Below are 22,474 nucleotides of genomic sequence, written 5' to 3'. Positions count from 1 at the left end.
AGAAATATGTTTAATGGAGAAATATTAAAGTTTTTCTTCTGAAATCAAAAACAAAACAAGAATATCTATTATCACCACTTCCCACTTTAGTCAACATTTTACTCAAAGCTTTAGTCTGTATAATAAGGCCAGAAAGAAAAAATATATAGGTTTGGAAAAAAAAAGAAACAAAACTATCATTGTCCACAGATGACATGATTTTATATATAGAATCCAAAAGAATCTATACACAAACCATCACAAATAATAAGTAAATTTAGTAATATTGCTAGATATCAGATTGATATACAAAAATATTAGTTGTATTTCCATACACCAGAAATAAAATATTAGGCAACACAAATTTTATTTATATATACCTATAAATACATATGTATATACATAAATATATATATATATATAATAAAAGCATAATATGCTAATTAGACCAGTTGTCCTTCTGGATTTCCTTCCAGATGACCTTCTGGACAAAGTCCTGGCTGTGGGGACCAAGACAGAAGCGCTGCCATGGTGGCAGAGGCTGAGCCCCTTGCATGAATTTCATGCATCTGGCCTCTAGTGTATTTATGATAGCAAAAAATAAAATATCTTGAAAAGAAAAACTATCAAAAGATATAGAAGACTCTTCACAGAAAACTATAAAATATTACCTAGAGGAATTAAAGAAGAATTAAATAAGTAAAGGGATATACCATATTTATATATTGGTAGGCTCAATATTATAAACATATCGATTCTCCCCAAATTGATATAATCCTAATAAAAATTTCAGAAGCCTTTTTGTGGAAATTGACAAGCTAAAGAATAGTAAATATAGTTCTGTTGAAGACAAATTTTGGGGGGCAAAGCTACTTGATAATAAAGTTTACTTTATAACTATAGTAATTCAGGTTGTGACACCAAAGCTTGGCAAGGACATCACAAGAAAAGTTACAGATCAATCGTTCTATAAATATAGAAAAAATATATAAACAAAAATAGACCAAGGAAAACATAAGAATTCAGAAACAGACCTCTAAAGATTTATGACAAAGTTATCACTGTAATTTAGTAGGTAATAAGTGGTCTTTTCATTTAATGGTGCAGAATCAACGTGATATGTTTATGGGGAAAAAAATCCTGATTCCTATCTCCCACTTACACACTAGTCAATCCAAATGCTTTGTAGATCTACATATAAAAGGAAAAACAACAGAGCTTTTAGAAGTTAACATAGGGGGAATAAGTAACAATTTCTTAAACAGGAACAGAAAGCAATCACCATGAAGAAAAAGACTGATATCGGACTTAAAGTATTTCTGACCAAGAGATAAGAAAAGGAAAGGAGAGGCTAAAGAATTATAAAAGACAGAGAATAGTCCTTCTTGGTAGGCAATTATAAATGTCTACATAGAAAATCCCAAAATTTCTAAACCAGATAGCTAGTGAGAGAATTCAGTAAAGTTTCTGAATATAATCAACATTAAAAACAACAATAGTAGCCTAGCATATATAGCTTAGTTGACTTATGAACCAGAAGGTCAGGGCACATACTTGGGTTGTGGGCTTAATCCCCAGTAGGGGGCATCAAGAGGCAGCTGATCAATGATTCTCTCTCATCATTGATGTTTGTCTCTCTCTCCCTCTTCCTGCCTCTTTGAAACCAAGAAACACATATTAAAAACAACAGCATTCCTATATAGCATAAATCAATTAGAAAATAAACTAAAGAATCAATCATAATAACAAGAATAACAAACTCTCCAGGAATAAATCTAAGAAAACTTATGCCTGATAATTGTGTGGAGATAATTTTAAAACATTATTAAAGAACATAAAAGAAGTCCTAAATAAATAGATATACCATATTTATGGACTAAAAAGCTGAAAATTGCCCAGCCTGTGTGGCTCAGTGGTTGATTGTCGACCTATGAACCAGGAGGTCATTGTTCAATTCTGTGGTCAGGTACATGTCTGGGTTGTGGGCTCCATCTCCAGTAGGGGGTGTGCAGGAGGTAGTTGATCTATGAATCTCATTGATGTTTCTATCTCTCCCTTCCTCTCTGAAATCCCCTCAAATTAATCTATATATTTAATGCAATTATAATAAAAATCTCAAAAGGGTCAAATTTGTCAACCTGACCAAATGATCCTAAAGTTCTTATGGAAGGCTAGAGGCTAAAAATCACAGAGACAATTTTAAAGGAGAAGATGGTGATGGAGTTTTCCTATCAGATATTAAGATTTATTATACAATTATAAGAAGATTAGAGGCCTGGTGCATGAAAATTCACCCTCAGCCCAGCCTGCCCTGTCTCATAGTCTGGAAGCCTTCAGGGGCAGGAGGCAACCCGGAGATCAGGGGAAAGTGATAACCCATCACACCTCTGCTGCTGCCACTGCCAGCAGCATAAGCCTCAGCCAGCCCTGGTTACCTGAGCCTCAGCCAGCCCTGCACCTCAGGAATTGGCTGGGAAGCTGCCATCCAAAGCTTGCCTGCACCTTGGGCCTGACCTGGGTGGCTAGGGGGCTGAGGGGACTGGGGGACTCCAGAGGTAGGTGCATGAAGTGGCGGGCCCAGCCTTGCCATGTGTCTGCTGTCCCGACAGGACTGAGAGAAGTGGGCCCTGCTATCTTGTGGCTGTGTGTGCCGCCATCTTTGAGGGTGGGGCAGTCAATTAGCATATTCCCTCTTTATTGGCTATGGGTTTTGCCATCTTTGAGGGCAGGGAAGTAAATTAGCATATTTCCTCTTAATTAGATAGGATAGTACAGTATTTATGCAGGATAAATGAATAAATAATGGAAGAAATATGAGAAGCTAGAAACAGACCCTGGAATTGATATATGACAGAAATCACTGCAAGTGAATGAGAAAAAAATGAACTACTCAAGAAGAGATTATATCTTCCTAGAACATCAAGTTTCAACTTCTTTCATTTTCATTCTCTCACAAATATACAGTGGAGTTATCCAGAGGCTAAAGTGTGTGTGACAACAAATTAAATGCAGAAGCAGGTAAGAATCCAATTGTCTTCTGTGAAGCCAGTTATTAAAGAGACTTTGAAAATGCAAACAACCACTCTTCCTAGCAAATTTTAAAAGAAATATATAATTATTTTTCATATAAAGTTATTATTTATATGAACATGTAATGGGTTTATTCTTATTTAAAAATTAATTATTTCATGTATTTGCACAGATTGTGGGTTTTTTTAAATTACCTTTCTTTTGACTCACTTTCCCCTGGCCATTTCTTATTTTGTGTCTTCATGCTTTCTCTCCCCTTTAAAAATACTAGATTGGTTGTTGGATTGTTTATTTTTGTAAATTTTTCAATGAACCATCTTTTGATATTAGTTTAGGTTTTAAAAATCTCATTAATTTCTGCTTTTTTAAAAACCTATTTTTATTGATTTAAGAAAGGGAAAGGGAAAGATAAAAACATCAATGATGACAGAGAATCATTGATTGGCTGCCTTCTGCACACCCTGTACTGGGGATTGAGCCTGCAACCAGGCATGTGCCTTGACCTAAAACTGAACCATAACCTCCTGGTTCATATGTCAGTGCTCAACCACTGAGCCATATCAGCCGGGCATTTCTGTTTTTATCCTTATCAATTTATTTCTTTTGCTTTTTTCTATTTATTTCATTTTCTTACATTTTTTAGCATATTTAATTTATTTTAATATTTATTAACATAGGTATTTGATACTTACAATTTTCGTAGTTTCACTTAGCTATATCTCTGAGATTCTAACATTTTCAGTGTAAGAATTTTCTAGAAATTCTGCCATGTCATTTTGCATTTCCTCTTTCATCCTTGATTATGTATTTTAAAGATCATAAGTAACATGGGGTTTTTTTCTCTTTTTATCCTAGGTGCTTCTTATTAAATATGATAAAATTTGACATAAGGGAACTTGAAAACATGAAGTTTTACTGTTTACCTATTTGTACTTTGCAAGTCCCAGGCACAGTCCCATGTCAGGTTTGTGACAGGTGAGTTTGGGCTAGATGCCCTCTGAAATTCCTTTGATTGGAATTCTAAGATTTAATTATTCTAAATGTACATGTAAATTAATTTTTTTTGTACATTTGATTTAAAAAAGTTTTTTTACATGGATGTTTCTCTCCTCAGAAAGGCTTTATGGTTTTCAAAGAGAATGCAAATGTCTTTGTTCTGATGTCACACTTTGACTGACTGCAGCCAAGTAGAAAACTTCTTAAAGGAGGTGAGTTTAGAATAAAGTGTAGGAAATTGAATACAATTCTGGCCATTACCAACCAGAGACCCTGGTTTCAGGACTACCACCCTGTGTTATTCATCCCACTAAAGGCACTTCACATTGTGTTCTGCAGGGCAGAAATCACACACTTTTTCTCCATCAAGGGGAATTATGCATACACTGACAACATGAAACCATTTATGCCAGTACCTCATTGCTACCCATTAAATAACAAACGTCCTGTGTTTGGAAGAGTGCTACCACTGTCAACATAATTCAAAAGAAGCCAAAATGGCAGACTGGTAAAGTTTTAGGTTGATAGGTTTGTTTCACAGCTCTATTTGATTGCCTGAATTCCAAGACTGGCAATCTCCCCCCCCCCCCCCCCCCGAAACGGTGTTCTCTTTGTGCTTTCTGATGTACATTCTCCAAGCTGGCACTTAGCTGGTATTTTACCCATGGGCTAAAATACTTGTAACAAAATCCAAAAATTTCCCCCCTCCAAGTTAGATAGCTTCCAACAGCCACGCCCTTACTCACAGTGGAGCGTAGATTCCTATACTCGCTTGAATATTGTATTAAATACAGCATATATTTAAATGAATCACTTCCTTTTATATAGAGTTGTACCTCGGCCTTCCTCTCTACCCTTCTATCTCACAACACTGGGCCCTTGGAGCGTTTGTTGGAAGGCAATAACGCCTAAGTCAGGGATGGGAGTGGAATCTCTGTCTTAGCCCTGCCAGTAGTTACACCAACAAGCTCTGGATAACCACCAGTAGGAAAGTAAGCTTCCCACTCATATTTATCCATGATTATCTGTCACATACTTGATTATCTTGTACAGCACTTTTCTTCAGTTCATTTGGATGTGGAACCTGGCATGAGGAATCCTTCTTCCACAATGCCCTGAATGCTTGTTTTTAATAAGCTTCCTTTTACATATAAGAAAAACAAATGCATTTTGTAATCCTGGAAGATCCACCTATTGAAGTCTTGGATTTCATTATAGAAGAGAGAGACCTAGGAGGGGCATTACTGACAAAATGGCAATATGAAACACATTTTAAATATTCTCTAACCTTAGCCTTTGTAACCTTTCATTAGATATACTCTGTTACTTAAGAGTAAATATTTCCATTAAAATGATCTTTCTAACAGCTCGCAGCTCTGAGGCTTGAAGCAACTGTAAGGAATAAAGATACTGCCAAAGAGCCCAATCCCATTTTCTAAGGTGCACTCTGTAGAACTCCTCCTGCCTCTCTTCACTGGTCGGGAGGCAGTGAGCTCTGATCCAGAGGTTGACATTGCATGGCACATGTTACTCTCTGCGGAAGCACCCTCACCTGTGCATCCCAGGTGGCTTTCAATTTGAGGATCTTCAACTTCTTCATTTTGGTAAGGGTTATAATATACCTTTAGCTCAATTTCAGCTGAGCAGAAAGATTAAAACTTTATATTTAAACACAGGCTGAATGACTAATTATCAGAGGTGTTGTAAATAGGATAGCAGAGTTGGACTATACCAGCAATAGTTTTGTTTTTTTAGACTTGGTGTTTCAAGGAAGGGAAGCAGAGATCACCTTGAGATAAAGGGAAAATAGAGAGGTCAACAAAGTGATGTGCCTGGCCTGCAGTTTAAATATGTTTAAATATGTTTTATTGACTTTTAGAGAGAGAGGAAGGGAGAGGATAGAGAGATAGAAACACCTGAGAGAGGAACATTATCAATTGGTTGCCTCCTGAACACCCCATACTGGGGACTGAGCCTCCAACTCGGGCATGTGCTATAACAAGCGAGCACTTGGTTCCTGGATCGACACTCAACTGCTGAGCCACACCAGCCAGGCTCATGTAAAATATTTTTGAAAAAATGGGTGTTCTATTACAAAAAGTAAAGTTTGAAAACTATCGGACTAAAAATAATATTTATGATACACAGATTTCCACAAGAATGCACAGATCTCCCTGCCTTTCAAGATTTACTCTCCATGTATCCTAACGACCCACAATCTTTAATGGGTCTCCAGGTTCTGAAGAGAATGCCTAAACAGTAGCTATTACTTTAAAAAGGTGATTTTGGTGTTTGTATTTGTCCCTAAATTCTAACTAAATTGCCAACAGCAGAATCTGGCTCAGTAGATTCAGTTTCAATGTAATATTTAGCTTTTTGCCTTCTGCTCAAGCTATTTAGCCATTAAGAAGTTACAACCATAAATTATTGTCCTTTAATTTCATTAAATCAAGCAATATTGCACTCCAAAAAGTCTGTGTCATCCATATAATTAATAGGACCCAAATCCCTTGTACTTGTGTTGTCAGACAACACTTCATGGGTGAAACATGAGTGAGGGCTTGAAGGATGAGAAGTATTTGAAGAAATAGGAGAGAGAGAGGGTATATCTTTAACTTCGTGAGCAGAGGTGAATAGGCAGGAAAGCACAAGTTATATTTGGAGAGAGGATTGGTGTAGTAGGAAGCTAAGACCATATATTGGATTTTATTTGCAGAGAGCCTTGGTGATCAGTTATAGTATGGCCTTTATGCTCAAGGCAGTGGGGAACTATTCTGGGTGTGTTAGAGGTGTGCTTTGGTGCAAGTGACACTTTGGGCTTAATCTGGCCTATGTTTTCAGAATGATTTTTTTTTTTAATTTTATTGATTTTTTACAGAGAGGAAGGGAAAGAGATAGAGAGCTAGAAACGTCGATGAGAGAGAAACATCGACCAGCTGCCTCTTGCACGCCCCCTACCGAGGATGTGCCCGCAACCAATGTACATGCCCCTGACCAGAATCTAACCTGGGACCTTTCATTCCACAGACCGACGCCCTACCACTGAGCCAAACCAGCTTCGGCTTCAGAATGAATTTAAAATAAGGATGAATGGGAAAAGCGGGTCTGGCTGGAAGCAGCTGGAACTTTACAAAGATACAAAGTTAGGGGACTTAAACAAAGGCAGTATTTGCTTCTAAAAATAGCGTCAAAAGGATCCAAAGTGGTGATCCAGTTAATAAGACGCTAGAAATCCAGGACTTTTTTAAATGCTCTCCTTTTGATTCCTATTACATTTTAGTTGGTGCCCACATGGTTCATTAGGTCTTATAGAAAGCATTGCTGGGTTCTACTACTTCTGCATAGGAAGAAGTTATTCAAAGGTTGCCTTTATAAAGTTTTATGTAATCATATTTTCAGACAAAAATAAAGAGTATTTGCTGATTTCTACATCACTATGTTTATTTTTAAGTAGGGTGCCTGAAACACTTTTTATCAAATATTGAAAGCAATCTCACTTTTTAATAATGCCAGTTATATCATAGTCCATGGCTTTTCTGAGATAAACTAAACTCCAGAGTTTACAAGGGGTAGTCTAGGGAGCTGTAGAAGAATGCAACAAACTAATGTAAAGATTTTCAAGTTAAACACTAGCCAGTTTTGTTTAGTGGATAGAACGTCGGCCTACAGACTGAAGCGTCTTGGGTTTGATTCCGGGCAAGGGTACATGCCCAAGTTGCAGGCTCAATTGCCTGTAGGGGGTGTGCTGGAGGCAGCCGATCAATAATTCTTTCTCATCATTGATGTTTCTATCTCTCTCTCCCTCCCCCTTCATCTCTGAAATCAATAAAAACATTATTTATAAAAAAGATTTTCAAGAAAACACCATTTCCTCTTCCTAATACAGATTTTACACCTCTTTCTATACTACCCTTATTCACTTGAATAGTTTCCTTTAATTTCCAAACCATCTTCCTGCAATATTGCAAAAGCTAGTTCAAAACTAGCTTTCTGAGAAATCTCCCCCACCCTAGGCAAAACTCCAGAGATATTCTAGTCTCAATAGTTTTTTGTCAGTATATATTGCTTGGGTTTGTTATAGAGACAGACAACTCCAAAGCACCAATTTCTTATAACACAAGCATGCATTTATCATTCACATTAGATGCTGGCACCTGCAAACCAGCTGTGGTTCTATTCCACTTGTCTTTCCATGCTTAGACCCAGGCTGATCATTTTTGTGGCAATGGGAAAGCCAAATGAGTTAGCTTTGTGGACTAAATTCTGTTGGTTTTCATGCCATTGGCCAAAGTCCCATAACCAAACTTGATGTTAGTAGGACAGGGAGCAAATCACTTGGCAATGGATGGTGATACATCATCCATTTGGGGAAAAAAAAAAAAGAAAGAGGAAACTGAATAATTTGGAGTACAAGGTCCTCCCTTATGACATTCAACAAGCTTTTAGGGTTATCTAGAAGTGGTCTATTTACCAAATGTAAAATAAGTTTAAAAAGAAAAAGAAAAGAAATAAGAGAGAAAGAGACAAAAAAAAAAAAACAAAACAAAACAAACAAAAAAAAAAAAACATGTCCCTTTTTGAAATGGCACCCTTAGAGAAAAGGATTCTGTTGGGAATGTACTCAGTGAACTTAGCTTATGGCAAAACTCTGGCATCAGAAGTCTACTAGTAAATAAGACATAAAGCCTTGATAAATCTCCATCCTACTCCCTTGTCTTGAGACCAGCCATGAACCCATTTATTTACCTTAGTACAGTAAGACAGCTTCCAACAGAACAAACTTGTAGGAGAAACTGCAAAATCCTTAAATCATTCAATAGGAGAGAAACTTAGAAATTTCCTAAGGAAAAATCATGTTTCACTCACACTTACTCAGCTTACTAGGAATTTACAACTCTAAAATTAGGAACAAAGTCCAGCTCAGGAGGCCACTCTTAATGAAAGCTTTGATCTGTAATTCTTTGATCTCAACCTATAATGAGCTTAGGGTCCCTTTTGCCTTAGTTCATATGCTTCCTGTAGTCTGATCTGAGCAATCTCTGTCCTAGCTCTCGGAAGGCCAACGTTTCTGCTTTATAGCTTTAACTACAGGGCTAAGGCTAGCGTCTCCATTTTGCTGAGAATCTTTTCTTCCACAGAGGTTTCACCTCTAACTCTGCCTTGCAGTATTTGGTTTCTTCTGGAAGAATTTATTTTTACAACAATAATAATTTTACAATATAGTCACTTATTCATGTAGAAAAATAGAGTATTAATATATGTATATGAAAGCCATTGGAAATCAGCAACAGTAAGGGTCTAGAGATAAATACAGTATGTAATGATTCCTCTCAGAATCCCTTTACCAATCCACCACTTAATTGGATCTCCATGTACTTTACTATTTAACTATTTGTGATGATCTGTTTAAAACCTGTCTTCCCCCTTGTAAACTTCATGATGACAGGGCCTTTATCTGTTTTATTAATTATATTCCAGGACCTAGCAGAATACCAGACATATAGTAGGTGCTTACAACATATATGCCGATTGATTGACTGAAGTTAGACTAATTGTTTAATATCTTAGGGCTTTAGTTTTTCCTTCTATAAAATCAGGGAATAAACTATATTATCTTCAAAGTTCTTACCAGATGGAACTTATTTGTATTATCATTTATCAAGTGTACTGATGTCTTCAACTTTCTATGAAATGCATTAAAAACTAGATGGATTGCTGAATGCACAAAGGGATGGATAGATATGGGATAAAGCAAGAATAATACAATGTTATTTGTAGAATATAGGTAGTGAGTATGAAAGTGTTCACTGTACAGTTACTTCAACTTAATGTGCATTTAAAAATTTTCATAATAAAGTGTTGGGGGAAATGTGTGATTCAGAATAGCCTAAACATAGTAGAAAAAGAGATGAAGAAAATAATTCAATATAAAAATCATAAGGAATTCAATATTATGAAAAGAATAAAGAGACAAAAGAAGCACATACAGTTTAATGAAATACAGTTAATGTGAACCTGCAAAAAGTCTATGCAAGTAGTAGAGGTAATAAGTGATTGTAAGAATTTAGAGAAGAGAGAACAATCAGGGGGACTAATAACGTGGGCAGAAACTGCTTCATGGGTAGATGGTAATATTTCAGCTGAGCCTTGAAGGATTTATATGATCTGGGTGGGTAGTGAGAATAAGAAATGAAATTTTTAAGGGGCTGAGAATAGCTGAAAATGATAGAGTATATATGTAGAGCAAAAATGTGAAAGCACAGTGGATTTTATATCAGCTTAGCTGCAGCCAAATAGGAGGAGATAGAGTTGAAAACCAATGATGATAATAAATAAAATATTAGGATATTCCTTATATGTGTGAGGTATCTGCATACAGTACTTTCCATGCATTATCTCATTTAATCCTAACAAAAGCCATATGAGGTGTTACTATTACAGTTGTTACATGTAAGGAAACTGAGGTTTAGAGAAGTTTAGTCATTTGCCCAAGGTCACACAGCTAGTAAGTGGTAAAACTAGTACTGAAACCAGATTTGCCTGATCCCAAAGCCCAAATACCTAACCACTAAACATATTCCCTTCTTGATAAATTGAGGCTAGACTTTAGGGGGACCTTATGTGCCAAGATAAGGAGTTTGGGCCCCACTCTCTATGCTTGGAGATCCACTGAAAGATTTTGATTATCAGAGGTTTTAAAAGAAATAGGCAAGAGCCTTGGTCAGTGTTGCTAAGTTGTTACAGTGTCAGCCCAAGCATCAAAGGATAGTGGGTTCAATTTTCAATCAAGGGCATGTACTAGTAAATGGGTTCAGGTTCAATTCCGGGCCTTGGTCACGATGTGTGTGGGAGGTGACTAATCGATGTATCTCACATTGATGTTTTTCTCTCTACCCGCTTCCTTCTCTTCCACTTTTTCTAAAAATCAATGGAAAAAATGTCCTCAGATGGGGATTAACAACAACAAAACAAAGAAAGAAAGAAATAGGCAAGAGATTGAAGCCAGGAAGCCCAATTAGGAGGCTGGCAAATAAGAGGTATAAATAAAATTTCTAATTCAGAATAATAGCTATGGGGATAAAACAAAGGAATAGTCTTTAAGAAGAAATAATTTACTTGAAATAACCTCTTGCTATAAATATTATATCAAAATAAGTTGAGAAATTTACTACTTGGGTGTTAAATATTCAAATAAAAAGTATCTTAAGATCCCAAGTGTTATATTGTGTTAGCTCAGTGGAACTCCAAAGGCAAATGAGCAGTCCAAATGTCATTCCAGTCTACTCCCATGCCACTCAGTTCTCAAGGTGGTTTGAGGGTCTTAGAATATTGAATAGTTGAGCTGTCTAGTGGGTTTCTTTGGGCCTATTCTTTTACAATTATCTTCCAAAAATGATTACCCATGAGCTCCAGAGTGGATCTAAGAAGTCCAAAACTGTGTCATCCCCTTAGTAATCTGAAAGAGCTAATCTCCCTTCCTTCAAGAACTGGATCTAGAACAACCAGGATTTGTCAGGCAGTCACTGAATTTAATCACAACAACTGGGATGGCTATGGTTTTCTACTAGCTGAAGGATGGAAATTCTTATCACAAAAGATATATATGGATATAGAGGAGGATGAAAATGGGGCAGTGTTCCCTGAGGAGCATTTGTTTACAGGGGTGTGGGGTTCCTGAAGAAGTCTCTGGTGTTCTCTTCTCTGCCCCCTCCTCAGGTTATTTCCCTGAAGGTGATAGGCTAGGGAAGTATGAAACAGAAGAAAAGATTACTGGCAACAAAGGCCAGTGGGCAGGTGTGTGTGTGTGTGTGTGTGTGTGTGTGTGTGTGTGTGTGTGACTATATCAATATCCAAGAGAGAAAGCAAACTCTCAGAGTGATAGGGTACTGAATAAGAGGAGGGAACATCAGAACATCAGAGAGAATGAACAGTTGCATTGTTTTCTCATCAACAAACTTTGAAGTCCAAACAGATTTATAGGACAAAGAGTATCATTCAAGTGTGAGTCCAAACTCAGATACTTGGAAGTTACCTATAATGAAGAATAGCTTCATGGGGCTATTGTGAGATTCTATTGTAACATAATGATAGGTGATTCAGGGCTTTATAAACCATATAGTGTCTTTAAAATGCAAGATGCTGTATAAACTGTGACGTACTATACAAATGTAAGGGATAATGATTATGATTATCTGAGGAAGAAAACATTATTCTAAATAAGTCTGTTACTTGAGAATTAGACAATAATGTTACTTTTAACAAATAGAATTTGCTGAAATATATCTTCTCTCCTTCAAAATCAATAATCTTGATGGGACTTGACATTTATTTCAAGAGAAACTATTAAAAACATATGAAACTCCTTTTCTGGGATTAATTTCCTTTAGAACCAGTTTACAAGCCACATAAAATTATCTTATTAATTTATAGCCACATTGTGTCTTGAACCTTACTTATTATTTAGCTTAATCGTTAGAGTTAACTCCAAAGAATTTTAAGTGTTGTTGTTTTTTTAATCAAAATTCACTCCCTAAAGCAATGATTCTTAATCTTTGTGTGTGTGTGTTGAGGACCTGCAAAATATACAAACACACAGAACAGTTTGTATAGGGATCTCTAGGTTCCCAGGTAAAGAACTTTCCAGAATTACAGAATTCAAATTTGAGGGCTACAGATCTGAAGGTAATTATTTTCTAAGCATAAGCAGCAGGCTTATTGGAATAAATGTTTAGCCTCCCAAAGGAATTATTTGAAGGAAACCACACACAACTGTAGGAATGATCATATGGTATGAACAATTAAAAATTAATCCGTTAGAGTCATGTGGGTTTGTGCTGTCATCTCTATGGCTGTAGTGGTTTTGGTGTGTGTGTGTGTGTGTGTGTGTGTGTGTGTGTGTGTATACACATGTACACACAGGTGTGCACACACACACATTCTTCATTACTAGTAGGATGCTTAGGCAGCAGCATTTGTCTCCCCAGGTGTTTACTCTCAACTCAATTTAAACAATTTAAAAGAATCATAACCCTAGTACTGTGGTCAGCGGCAAACTGCAGCTCGCAAGCCACATGCAGCTCTTTCGCCCCTTGAGTGTGGCTCTTCCACAAAATACCACGGCCTGGGAGAGTCTATTTTGAAGAAGTGACATTAGAAAAAGTTTAAGTTTAAAAAATTTGGCTCTCAAAAGAAACTTCAATCGTTGTCCTGTTGATATTTGGCTCTGCTGACTAATGAGTTTGCCGACCACTGGGCTAGGGAAAAGGCGTTACTCAGTTGGGCTGAAATTGCCCTAGAGCCTCCCTGGTTACAGGAGATGGAGAAAGGCAAGCTTGGCCATTCTTTAGCTGCTCCTGGAAGAGTCCTAGCCAAAAGGGCTTTAGGGATGACTCTGGTGTTCTTTCCATGAGACAGAGGGTATTTTTTATGATCCTCTCACATGCCAATCACTATTAGCATCAGACTTGAGATAAATTAACTCATTAAAATCTTTAGAAAATCTCCTCAGAAAGGTAGTAATGTTCTCATTTACAGATGAGGAAATCAAGACCAAGAAAAGCTAAATGACTTTTAATTAAAGTCAATTAGCTAATAATTAGCAAAGCCAGTATTTAAACTCAAATTTGATTTCAGAGCCTAGGCTCCTTCCACTGCCCAATATTGTCTCTTCCCATTTCTTCCCTGGCCTCTGTGAAATGTTCCTGTAAGCCTCTCCCTCCCTGGAAATGAAACCAATACATTTACCTCACAAGGGTCAGTGCCCCGAGTGGCCCATCTAGGACTGAGACTCATTTGCTTCTACTACTAACTTTCTTCATGACATGACAAGCTCCTTAAGTTGCCTGGGCCTTGGTTTTCACATCTGTAAAATGAGAGGATAAAAGTAGATGAAATTTTGAACTGAAAAATTCAATGACTGGATTTTGTGCACTCATCCCATTCTCCCTAGCTGGCATGCCTCCCTATGCTGTCGGTTGCTCACAGCTCACCTCTAGGGTGCTGTCTTCACCAATAACATGTACTTGCTTGTTGGCCATTTTACACTTATTTGGCTCATCTTTTTTATTCTCCTTCATATATTTTCTGAATTCCTCAAATATTTTTTATTTAACTCCTATGTAACGTTCCAATTTATGAATAAACCAATTTATGTTTTAATTCCCCCCTTGAGAGACAGTGGTTGTTTCCATTTTTCACCAATGATGCTGAGACCAATTCTTTTAGTTGCCTCCTTGGGTACAAGTGCAAGAGATTCTCTAGAGTGAATGTTTAGAAATGAAATTGCTGAGTCATAAGGTTTGTGCATTGGATATTGCCAAATTGTTCCCTGAAGTGGTAGTACCAACATATGTGTTCCCATTTGCAATGTGTAAAGTTCCGTTTCCCATATCTTCACCAATACTTATCAACCGTAATTTTTTTTCCCCAAACTAATATTTTGACTGCATTCGTTGTATGGTGCTTACCACTTTCTTCTTAATATTTGTTAATATATACCCCTTTTCTGGGCTATAAAATTTTGCAAGGGCAGAATCCTTGCTTAACTCATTTTCATATTCTTCCCACAGAATTTATTGAACTTAGTAAGAACACAATAAAGAGTTGTAAACAAATAAATGATGAGCAGAATTAATTAATCTTTTGTTGTTGTTAATCCTCACCCAAGGTATTTTTCCATTGATTTTTAGAAAGAGTGGATGGAACAGGGATAGACAGACAGCAACTCAACTGAGCCTGGAGATCAACCCTTGACCAGAATTGAACCTATGACCCTTCAGTCTGTGGGCCAACGCTCTATCCACTGAGCCAAGTCAGCTAGCGCTACTATTATAGCAATTCATCTTGATTGGGGAGATGGAGAGTTTCATAAGGACAGGGATGAAGTGTTCTATTTCTATTAATCTGGGATGAAGATATGGATAAGGAATCCCCATCAGTTATAGAGATGATTGCACAGTGGTCACAAATGACCTATAGACTTAAGGTTTCAAGATCTATAATGGACAGTCATCAACCCTTGGAGATCCCCGTTTTAGGTCAGTTTTTTTTATCATGGTATTCATCAAATATTTATTGCGTGTTGTGAGTGGCAAATTTCCCAGTCACTGAGACCATCTTTATTGTGTATCAAGAGGGCTATTTCTGAATGGAACACCCCCACCTCTATCCCCACCCCATAACTAAGGGTTGGATAGAATCCACATGTCCTTTGGACTAGGGTGCCACATGATATATGGTAAATCCCTCCCCTTTTTGTCACCCCAGCAGTTCCAGGGTTGACTCATTTTCTAATTAAGGCACTTGTGGTTTTTGGTCTGACATTAAATGTGGAAGAATGAGTAATTTTTCAAGAACCAGAATTATATTCGATCACAATAAGATACACTGTGTGTGTTACTCATTGTTCTAGGATAAGGGGTCAACACTAGTAACAAGCACTCCAACCTTTTCCCATCCTTTCTTTCCCTGAGGTCAAGGGATAGGTGAAGGAAGTGTGAAAAAGTGTTGTGTACATCTCTTATTTTGTTGCCATGTTATGTACAATTTGACACAATTACATCTTGTTCCCTCTGCTAGATTAATTAAAAGAAATATAGCTAAGTAGTCAAGGCCATGAACTCCACTGCTACACTGCTTGGGTTCAAACTCCAGCTCTACCACAAACCAGTTGGGTGAACGTGATCAAGTTATTAAATTGATGCTTCCATTTTCTCATTTGTAAAATAATAATAGTACCTATAATACAGGTTTGTTATAAAGAATAAATAAGTTGATAAATGTTAAGTGCTTAGAATTCTGCCTGGAACTTAGTAAATATTTCCTTGAATCCATCAAAATGTTTATACTTATATTAAATACTCAGTAAATGCTTTTTAACTAAATGAATTATATTAAGACATATTGGGAATCAGGGGGATAGAAGTGACTACAAGTACTAGACTCTTGGTTGGAAATAGAAAAAACCATAAAGATCAATAGGTATTCCCTAATCCCTCCCCCACCACCACCCTTTTGTTTGGTTTGTATTTTGTTCCTAGTTATATGTGTTGTGTTGGAGGAAAGCTGCCATTCAGAAAGATGTCATTTAATGGGAGGTTCTACTTTCTACTTTTTAAGTGTAAGAAAAAGGTAAAGATCTAGATCCTTGAACTCTGAAAGCATGGTTAAGTTAGAAAGGAGACCCTGGCACCAGAGAAATTCATTCTCTGACCTCTCAGCATTTACTCTAAGGAGAGTTAGCAAGATAGTGGCATTTGGATGAGTGTTTTGTTGAGTTAGTAGAATGGGTATCACGTGTAGGAAATTATTTTGATAAAATGTCAATATACTGATTTCTTTTTATCAATGCAGATGTGGTACATCCTCACAGCATTTGTGGTTTGGGAGAACATACTCTTGAGTACGAGAGACATGAAGAAGCTGGAATGAAAGCCCCCAGAAGCCCACCCTCCATCACAGGCCCCTTCAGGATGCCTGGGGCTTGTGGGATCCCCTTCACCAGGGCAGGTCAGTCCAGCCTCATTGGTACCACCATGTTGGCTTCAGCTGAGAAGTTTGATACACCAAACAAGTAGGTCTAACTTGCCTGCTATGGGGGCAAGGATGCTATTCTTATTAGAAAGTCTTGATATTCAGTAAAATTGGTAGAAATCCTGAGTTACTGAAGGAAGTACAGATGTCCTGGAGGAAATGTAACCACTGGAGAGATGTCAGGAAGCCCAGCATACGTGTCATCTAAACGACAGCCATACTTTCATTCAATTGGAAATAGTTGTACACTCACAATCACATTCACAAAGAAGCACAATCACACATAATAACACAAACAGTTTCACTCTCCTAGATTTTTCCCTTCCCTGCACTCCCAAAAACGCACACATGCCTCACATACACTCAGTCAAAAGGGTAGCTTAGGGGAGACCTCATGGCTGAATCAAATGCTGGTTAATGCTGCTGTTTTTATTATACCAAATGTCTTAACATTTATTTTGAGATGAACACAAAACTTGATATACTGCTGTTACAGTGTCATGCATTCTCCACAGTGCAGCTTCGGAGCTCAAGATCACTGCAGCACACACAAAAGAACTGCACTCCAGAGAGGGGAAGGGGAAAACTTCAGATCCTTGTTCTCTCCAGTATCAGTAGACTAAAGGTGCTTCACTATGACAGCAGCCAAGGAATCTCATGTGCTGGGCAGGTGTGTTTTCAACAGCTAATCAGGTGTGTCTGACAAGGGATCCAGGTGTGGGTAAGTTCCTAACACCAAGAATATTTTGGATTAAGTATATACTCCCCACATAGGCAGCACTGACTAAAGGAGAGGGGGCATGCTTAGCACTGCATCTGAGTTAGTTTAAGCTACCAGGAGTCCTGGTTTCACAAGGAAGAATAAGACACGATGGCGCTGTCACAATAAGGCCACTAAACTCACACCAAACTATGACCTCAGAGAATGCACTTGCAACTACAGAAAAGCAGCTCTATTCTCTCTGATGTCAGGTGCCCCTCGCTGATTAGACACCTGCCCTGAGACCTTCTGATGATCTTTTCAGAAGCTGCACATCACTTAGCACAATGGGGCAGAGGAAGGGGCCACACAAGTCAAGGTCATGGGACATCACTACAAAACGTGGCTGACTGTTGTTGGCAAATGTCTCAGATGCCTTTCCCGGTTAGGCCAGGTGCCCACGTGTCTGAAGAGCTAATCTGAAAAGAGGCTGGCAAAGGACTTCCTCAAGCTCCTGATGGTCTCTGCTTTGGCTTCATCCTCATTGGTTGAAGACCGGAAGAAGGAGGACTCAGAGAAGCTGAAGGCATTTGTCAGGGACTGCGACTTGCTTGAAGATAAAAACCAGAGAGAATGTGAGAGGGTGGTGTTCCCAGCAAGTTAGGAAAGGACGATCACATGAGGATACACAACTGGAACCCCCACTCCCACCCAAGGGAGCCCACAGTGATAGAAAGCCAGTAGGGATTGTGCTGCCACAATCCTGGGAGGCTCCTGTGCTATTTTCTTCACCTTCACTGCTGCTAAAACAGGAAAGGTTGGGGGCAGTGAGGGAGAGAGGAAGGAGGAGGAAAAGGAAGAAGGGGAAAAAGAGAGAGAAGGGAAAGAGGAAGAAGGGGTGACTCAAAGGATGTTTCTTTTATTTAATGCTAAAGAGCCAGCAGACTAAATTTCCGAGACCTCAACTTGGTAAGTACTAATCTAGGACTCACACCCTTCCCCTCTGATGAGATGCAACAACTAGGGACCCATGGACTCTTGCACTCTCTTTTCCATGAATTGTCAAGTAGTGTGGAGTCAGCATCAGAAGAACTGAGTCAGTTTTGATTCTGCTACTCACTTACTCTTGACCTTAGGCAAGCCATTGCCTCTCTGGTATTTGGTTTTTATTTGTGGTCTGTAGTTGTTTGGTAAAATAATCTCTAGGTCTTTTTAGAGCTTTTTATATTCTGCTTTTTTCTTTGACTCCAACAAAACCTTTTGGCTTGGTATGAACTCTAGTGCTCAATTTGCCTTGAGCATTAAAGTGAACGTAATCACTCTTTGCAGCCTTCCTCAGAGGAACGCTAGTATAAGGTCTGTGAGGCTCCGGGTGTCCAGGGGCAAGAGACACAGTCAGCCCTCCACATTCACAGATTTAACCAACTGGGTACCAAACATATCTAAAAAAAATAAATCCCAGGTAATTCTTAAAAGCAAACTTGAATATGCCATAAGCTGAACAGTACACTGAAGCCATAGGGATGAAGATGTGAAAGCATACCTGGCTGTAGGTTATATGCAAATATAGGTTATATGCAAATACTACACAATTTTACATAAGGAATTTGAGCATTCTCTAATTTGGTATCTGCAGGGGGTCCTGGAACCAATCCCCATGGACACTGAGGGACAACTCTACTCATCAGGCCAACACAAGGTTGTTAGGCAGTTTTCTACTGGGGAAAAAAATCACACACATTTTAGGGACTGATTTATCCCTTGAGAGATTAGCAATTCAGAGGAAAAAAAAACTCAAGAAGGTTGAGGGAAGGCTAAGCCCAGAACTTTGGAAGAGGATACAGTCTAGTGTCTCCAGTGGCCCATCTTCTCTCTCTCTCTCTCTCTCTCTCTCTCTCTCTCTCTCTCTCTCTCTCTCTCTCTCTCTTATTTCAACTGTGTCCCTTTCCTGCAGTTTTGTGTCTCCAAAACTTTTTTCCTGGTGCCTTAAAACTCCCAGCTCTCCCCTAAATTCAAGGTGCAGCCCCAGAAACTTCATTCTACAGAAGTATGAGCAGTTTCTCGCTTCCTGCAGTGACTGTGAAAATTGTCCTGCTTTTCATTAGGCTAGAGATGAGCCACAACATGCTGGCCTCTGGGAAGGGGGGGACTCATTTGCACACACAAGTTGAGGGACTGGGTAGAAGTCTTTCTCATCAGAGGGTGGTGTTATTCAACAACTTAAGCAGTGGACAACCCAAAAATCTGCCCTCAAACTGGGGCCAAAATTGGCTACTGAGAAGGTAGGAGAGATTAAAAAGTCAGCATACAAAAAAACAAAAAAAACAAACAAAACAAAAAAACTGGGTTGAAGGGAGGTTATGGGACATGTGAGATAAGAAATGTGTCACTGGCCAGAGCAGGGGGAGCTGGAGCGGGTGATGCTCCTCCTGTCATGTCGGATTGGAAAACCCAGAGAAAGTGGTCATCTGGAGCCCCTGATTCCTAATTCTGGCTATACCACTAACAAGCAGAGTGGCTTTAAAAATGAAAATTAGTCGAATCTCTCTGAGCTGTGTTTTCTCATTTATGTGATGGCTAGACATACTCTAAAAGTGCCTCATTTGAACTCCAAAGTTCTATGGCCCCCTATTCTCCCTCCTTAAAGATTCTCATTATTTTACTCTGAGAAGCACAGATGGGTCTATACCATCCCCCAAGGGATGTCTGTGCTAACAGTGATGCAGAGCACCTTCTGGGGAAATGGAAGAGAGGTACCTCTGGTTCTGGTGGAGCAGTTCTTCTCAAGTACAGTTGTACTACTTCCTAGGGGTTCTCAGTTCTTCCTCTGAAGCAGGGCAGTGTAATGGGGGCTTCTAGAGATTTTCCTGGGAGTAAGAGAACCCCAGAGGACGCAGTTGCTCAGGGTCTCTATCTGAACCCTTCTCAGATGACCACACCAGAAACTGACCTCTCTCTGAGAAAGCTCAGAGTAAAAAAGTTGAAATGGATTTAACTACTTCTCTCTTTTCCTTCTGAGCAGCCTTGCTAATTACATACTGTAAACTGTGAGTCAGAGGCAGCAAAGAAGATTTTTTTAAGAGAGAGAGAGAGAGAGAGAGAGAGAGAGAGAGAGAGAGAGAGAGAGAAGAAAATAGGAAAAAGAGTAGGAGATAGGATTAAAAACAAAACACCCTAAGGTAGTACAAGAATAGAAGGGGTAGTATATCTGCCTTATTGTCACTCCCCAGAAAGAAAGGGGAGGCTTTGAGCTTCTAGCTAGACTTTAGACTTTCACTTCCCTCTTTCCTATCTTCCCCAATCAACCCTAAAGAGGCCCCCGTCATCATCAATAACAACAAAAACCCCACACACAACCAAAAACCAAAAAAAAAAAATAAAACCCCAAACCAAAACCCAAAAACCCCCCCCCACAAAAATATCTGTGGAGGAGGAAGAGGCCTGACTGAAGGTGCTTTCTAGCACCTCTGGAGCCCAGGGCCTGTGAGGAAGGGCAGGAAGAGGGGCGGGGAAGCAGCTGCTGAGTTGTCTCTTACTTGAGCTGTGGGTGAGGCTGGGGCTTCTGTGGTGGAGCAGCCGGGGGTGGCTGGGCCTCTGCCAGGGAGCTGCTGCTGGAGGGTGCATCTCCGTGGGTGGTGGGGCCGCCCGGCAGCTGAGGAGCCGAGGAGGAGGAAGAAGAAGAGGAGGAGGAAGAGGAGGAAGGTGGCACTGATGGTCCCCGGGGGAGTCGGCGTGGAGGCAGCACCTTGCCTGGGGGTTGCATTCCTTGGGGTTGCCCAGAGCCCCCTAGGTTCAGTACAAGAAAAACTTCATAATTTAACTGTATCAAAGGGTTTTCTTGTTAAAATCTACGTCTCAAAGAGTATGTTTAATTATTGAAAGGATAAGCTCCATATCAAGAAGCCACCCGAGGCTCTGAAGGACTCCAGAGCGAGTTCCTGGTTACTCTCATACATTGCCATTACTTGCTTTTCCTCAGAGACACAGCACCTCTGACACAGCAGAAGTCGGGGGACAGGGAAGAAACCATGGGATGAGTGCCTTCAATCAAAGGTGAGCTCTCTACAGAAGACCCCGCCGACCAGAGGGACCCCACCTCTCTTCCCCAGAGGTTCCTCATGGTTTACTAGGAGGTCTCAAGTTCCCCACAGCAGACACAGTACAGGGCAGTGGAAAGAGCTGTGGTCTGGGAATCAGAAAACTCAAAACATAGTATATCAGTGACTTCTTGAGCAAGTCAGGAAACTTTTCTGGGCCTCTGTGTTTCTAACCATAAAACTGTTTAAAAAAATAAGGCCTACTTGTAGTTTTCTTTTAAGATGGCAGTGTTTCAAAGATGGTAATAGATGAGAAAGTTCTTCAAAAAGTATTCTATGCTTTACGATCACTGACTTACATTGTTTTATGGAACTCGCCTTCGTACTGCTCTGAGGCTTCATGTGTCCGATTCCCACCCCCCACCCCGTCAGGGCTTCATTTTAGTATTAGCTCATGGCCATGACTAAGATAAACATTTTGTTTCCAGTAATTCGTTTGCTTTTTAGTAGCATCCTCAGGGGCTTCAGTCCTCTTCAGGTGAATATGGTAAAATTCTACAGAAATCCAAGCCCCATTTTCCTCTGAAGATGTTGTGGGCACCACCTGGTAGAGAAGACTCCCCCACCTCCACCCCCTCAAAGAGGACCAGGACACCCTTCTCCCAGCATGAGACAGAAAACCATCTGTGATCTGGAAAGAAAAAAGTCACCCTTCCTCTGGAGATTGATAGACAGTAAGTGTGGTACCAATGAATCTGATTTTTCTGAGGGTGGTTACTATAGTCAGGAGTCAAAACATGTCCCATCAGCACATACAGACTAGTAGAAATGACACAAAATTGGCCTAGAGATCCAATTTCTCAGTTGAAATTTTAGTGTCCACATCCATGGGCCTACTGGAAGGAGTGGTTTATAGAAACTCAACAGCAGCCAAAAGTTGTGTTGTAGTAACTTAGTTTTCTAAAAATACCAGAACACCTGTACCCTTTGGAGAGACAAAATTCTATGTCTATATCATTGTGCACCCATAACTGTTGGCCCATTTATCACCAATTATCAATTATCCACTTTATCATCAATTAACAATTAATATTAGGGTTAGTTACACTTATATTTATAGTTAGTTACACTTATAGGGTTAGTTACATTTATATAAATATATGAATGAATGAATGAAAATTTTCATGTTTAAGAATTCCCA

The 22,474-nt window shown here is 39.1% G+C and overlaps 1 protein-coding gene across 1 annotated transcript in view; it reads right to left on the bottom strand.

Annotated features, from left to right (window-relative positions):
* Nucleotides 1-16,945: 16,945 nt before the first annotated feature.
* Nucleotides 16,946-22,474, bottom strand: part of SYN2 (synapsin II) — a 125,254-nt gene continuing 119,725 nt past the window's right edge. The window contains exons 12-13 of the mRNA XM_084902597.1: nucleotides 20,773-21,022; nucleotides 16,946-17,846 (exon numbers count right to left, since the gene is read on the bottom strand). Of these exons, the coding sequence (XP_084758723.1) occupies nucleotides 17,711-17,846; nucleotides 20,773-21,022 (386 nt within the window). The 3' untranslated portion in view covers nucleotides 16,946-17,710. The remainder of the gene's footprint in view (nucleotides 17,847-20,772; nucleotides 21,023-22,474) is intronic.

This window comes from Pipistrellus hanaki (assembly GCF_964339955.1).
Source record: "Pipistrellus hanaki genome assembly, chromosome: 13".
NCBI lineage: Eukaryota > Metazoa > Chordata > Mammalia > Chiroptera > Vespertilionidae > Pipistrellus > Pipistrellus hanaki.
This window is presented reverse-complemented; position numbering and strand designations above follow the sequence as displayed.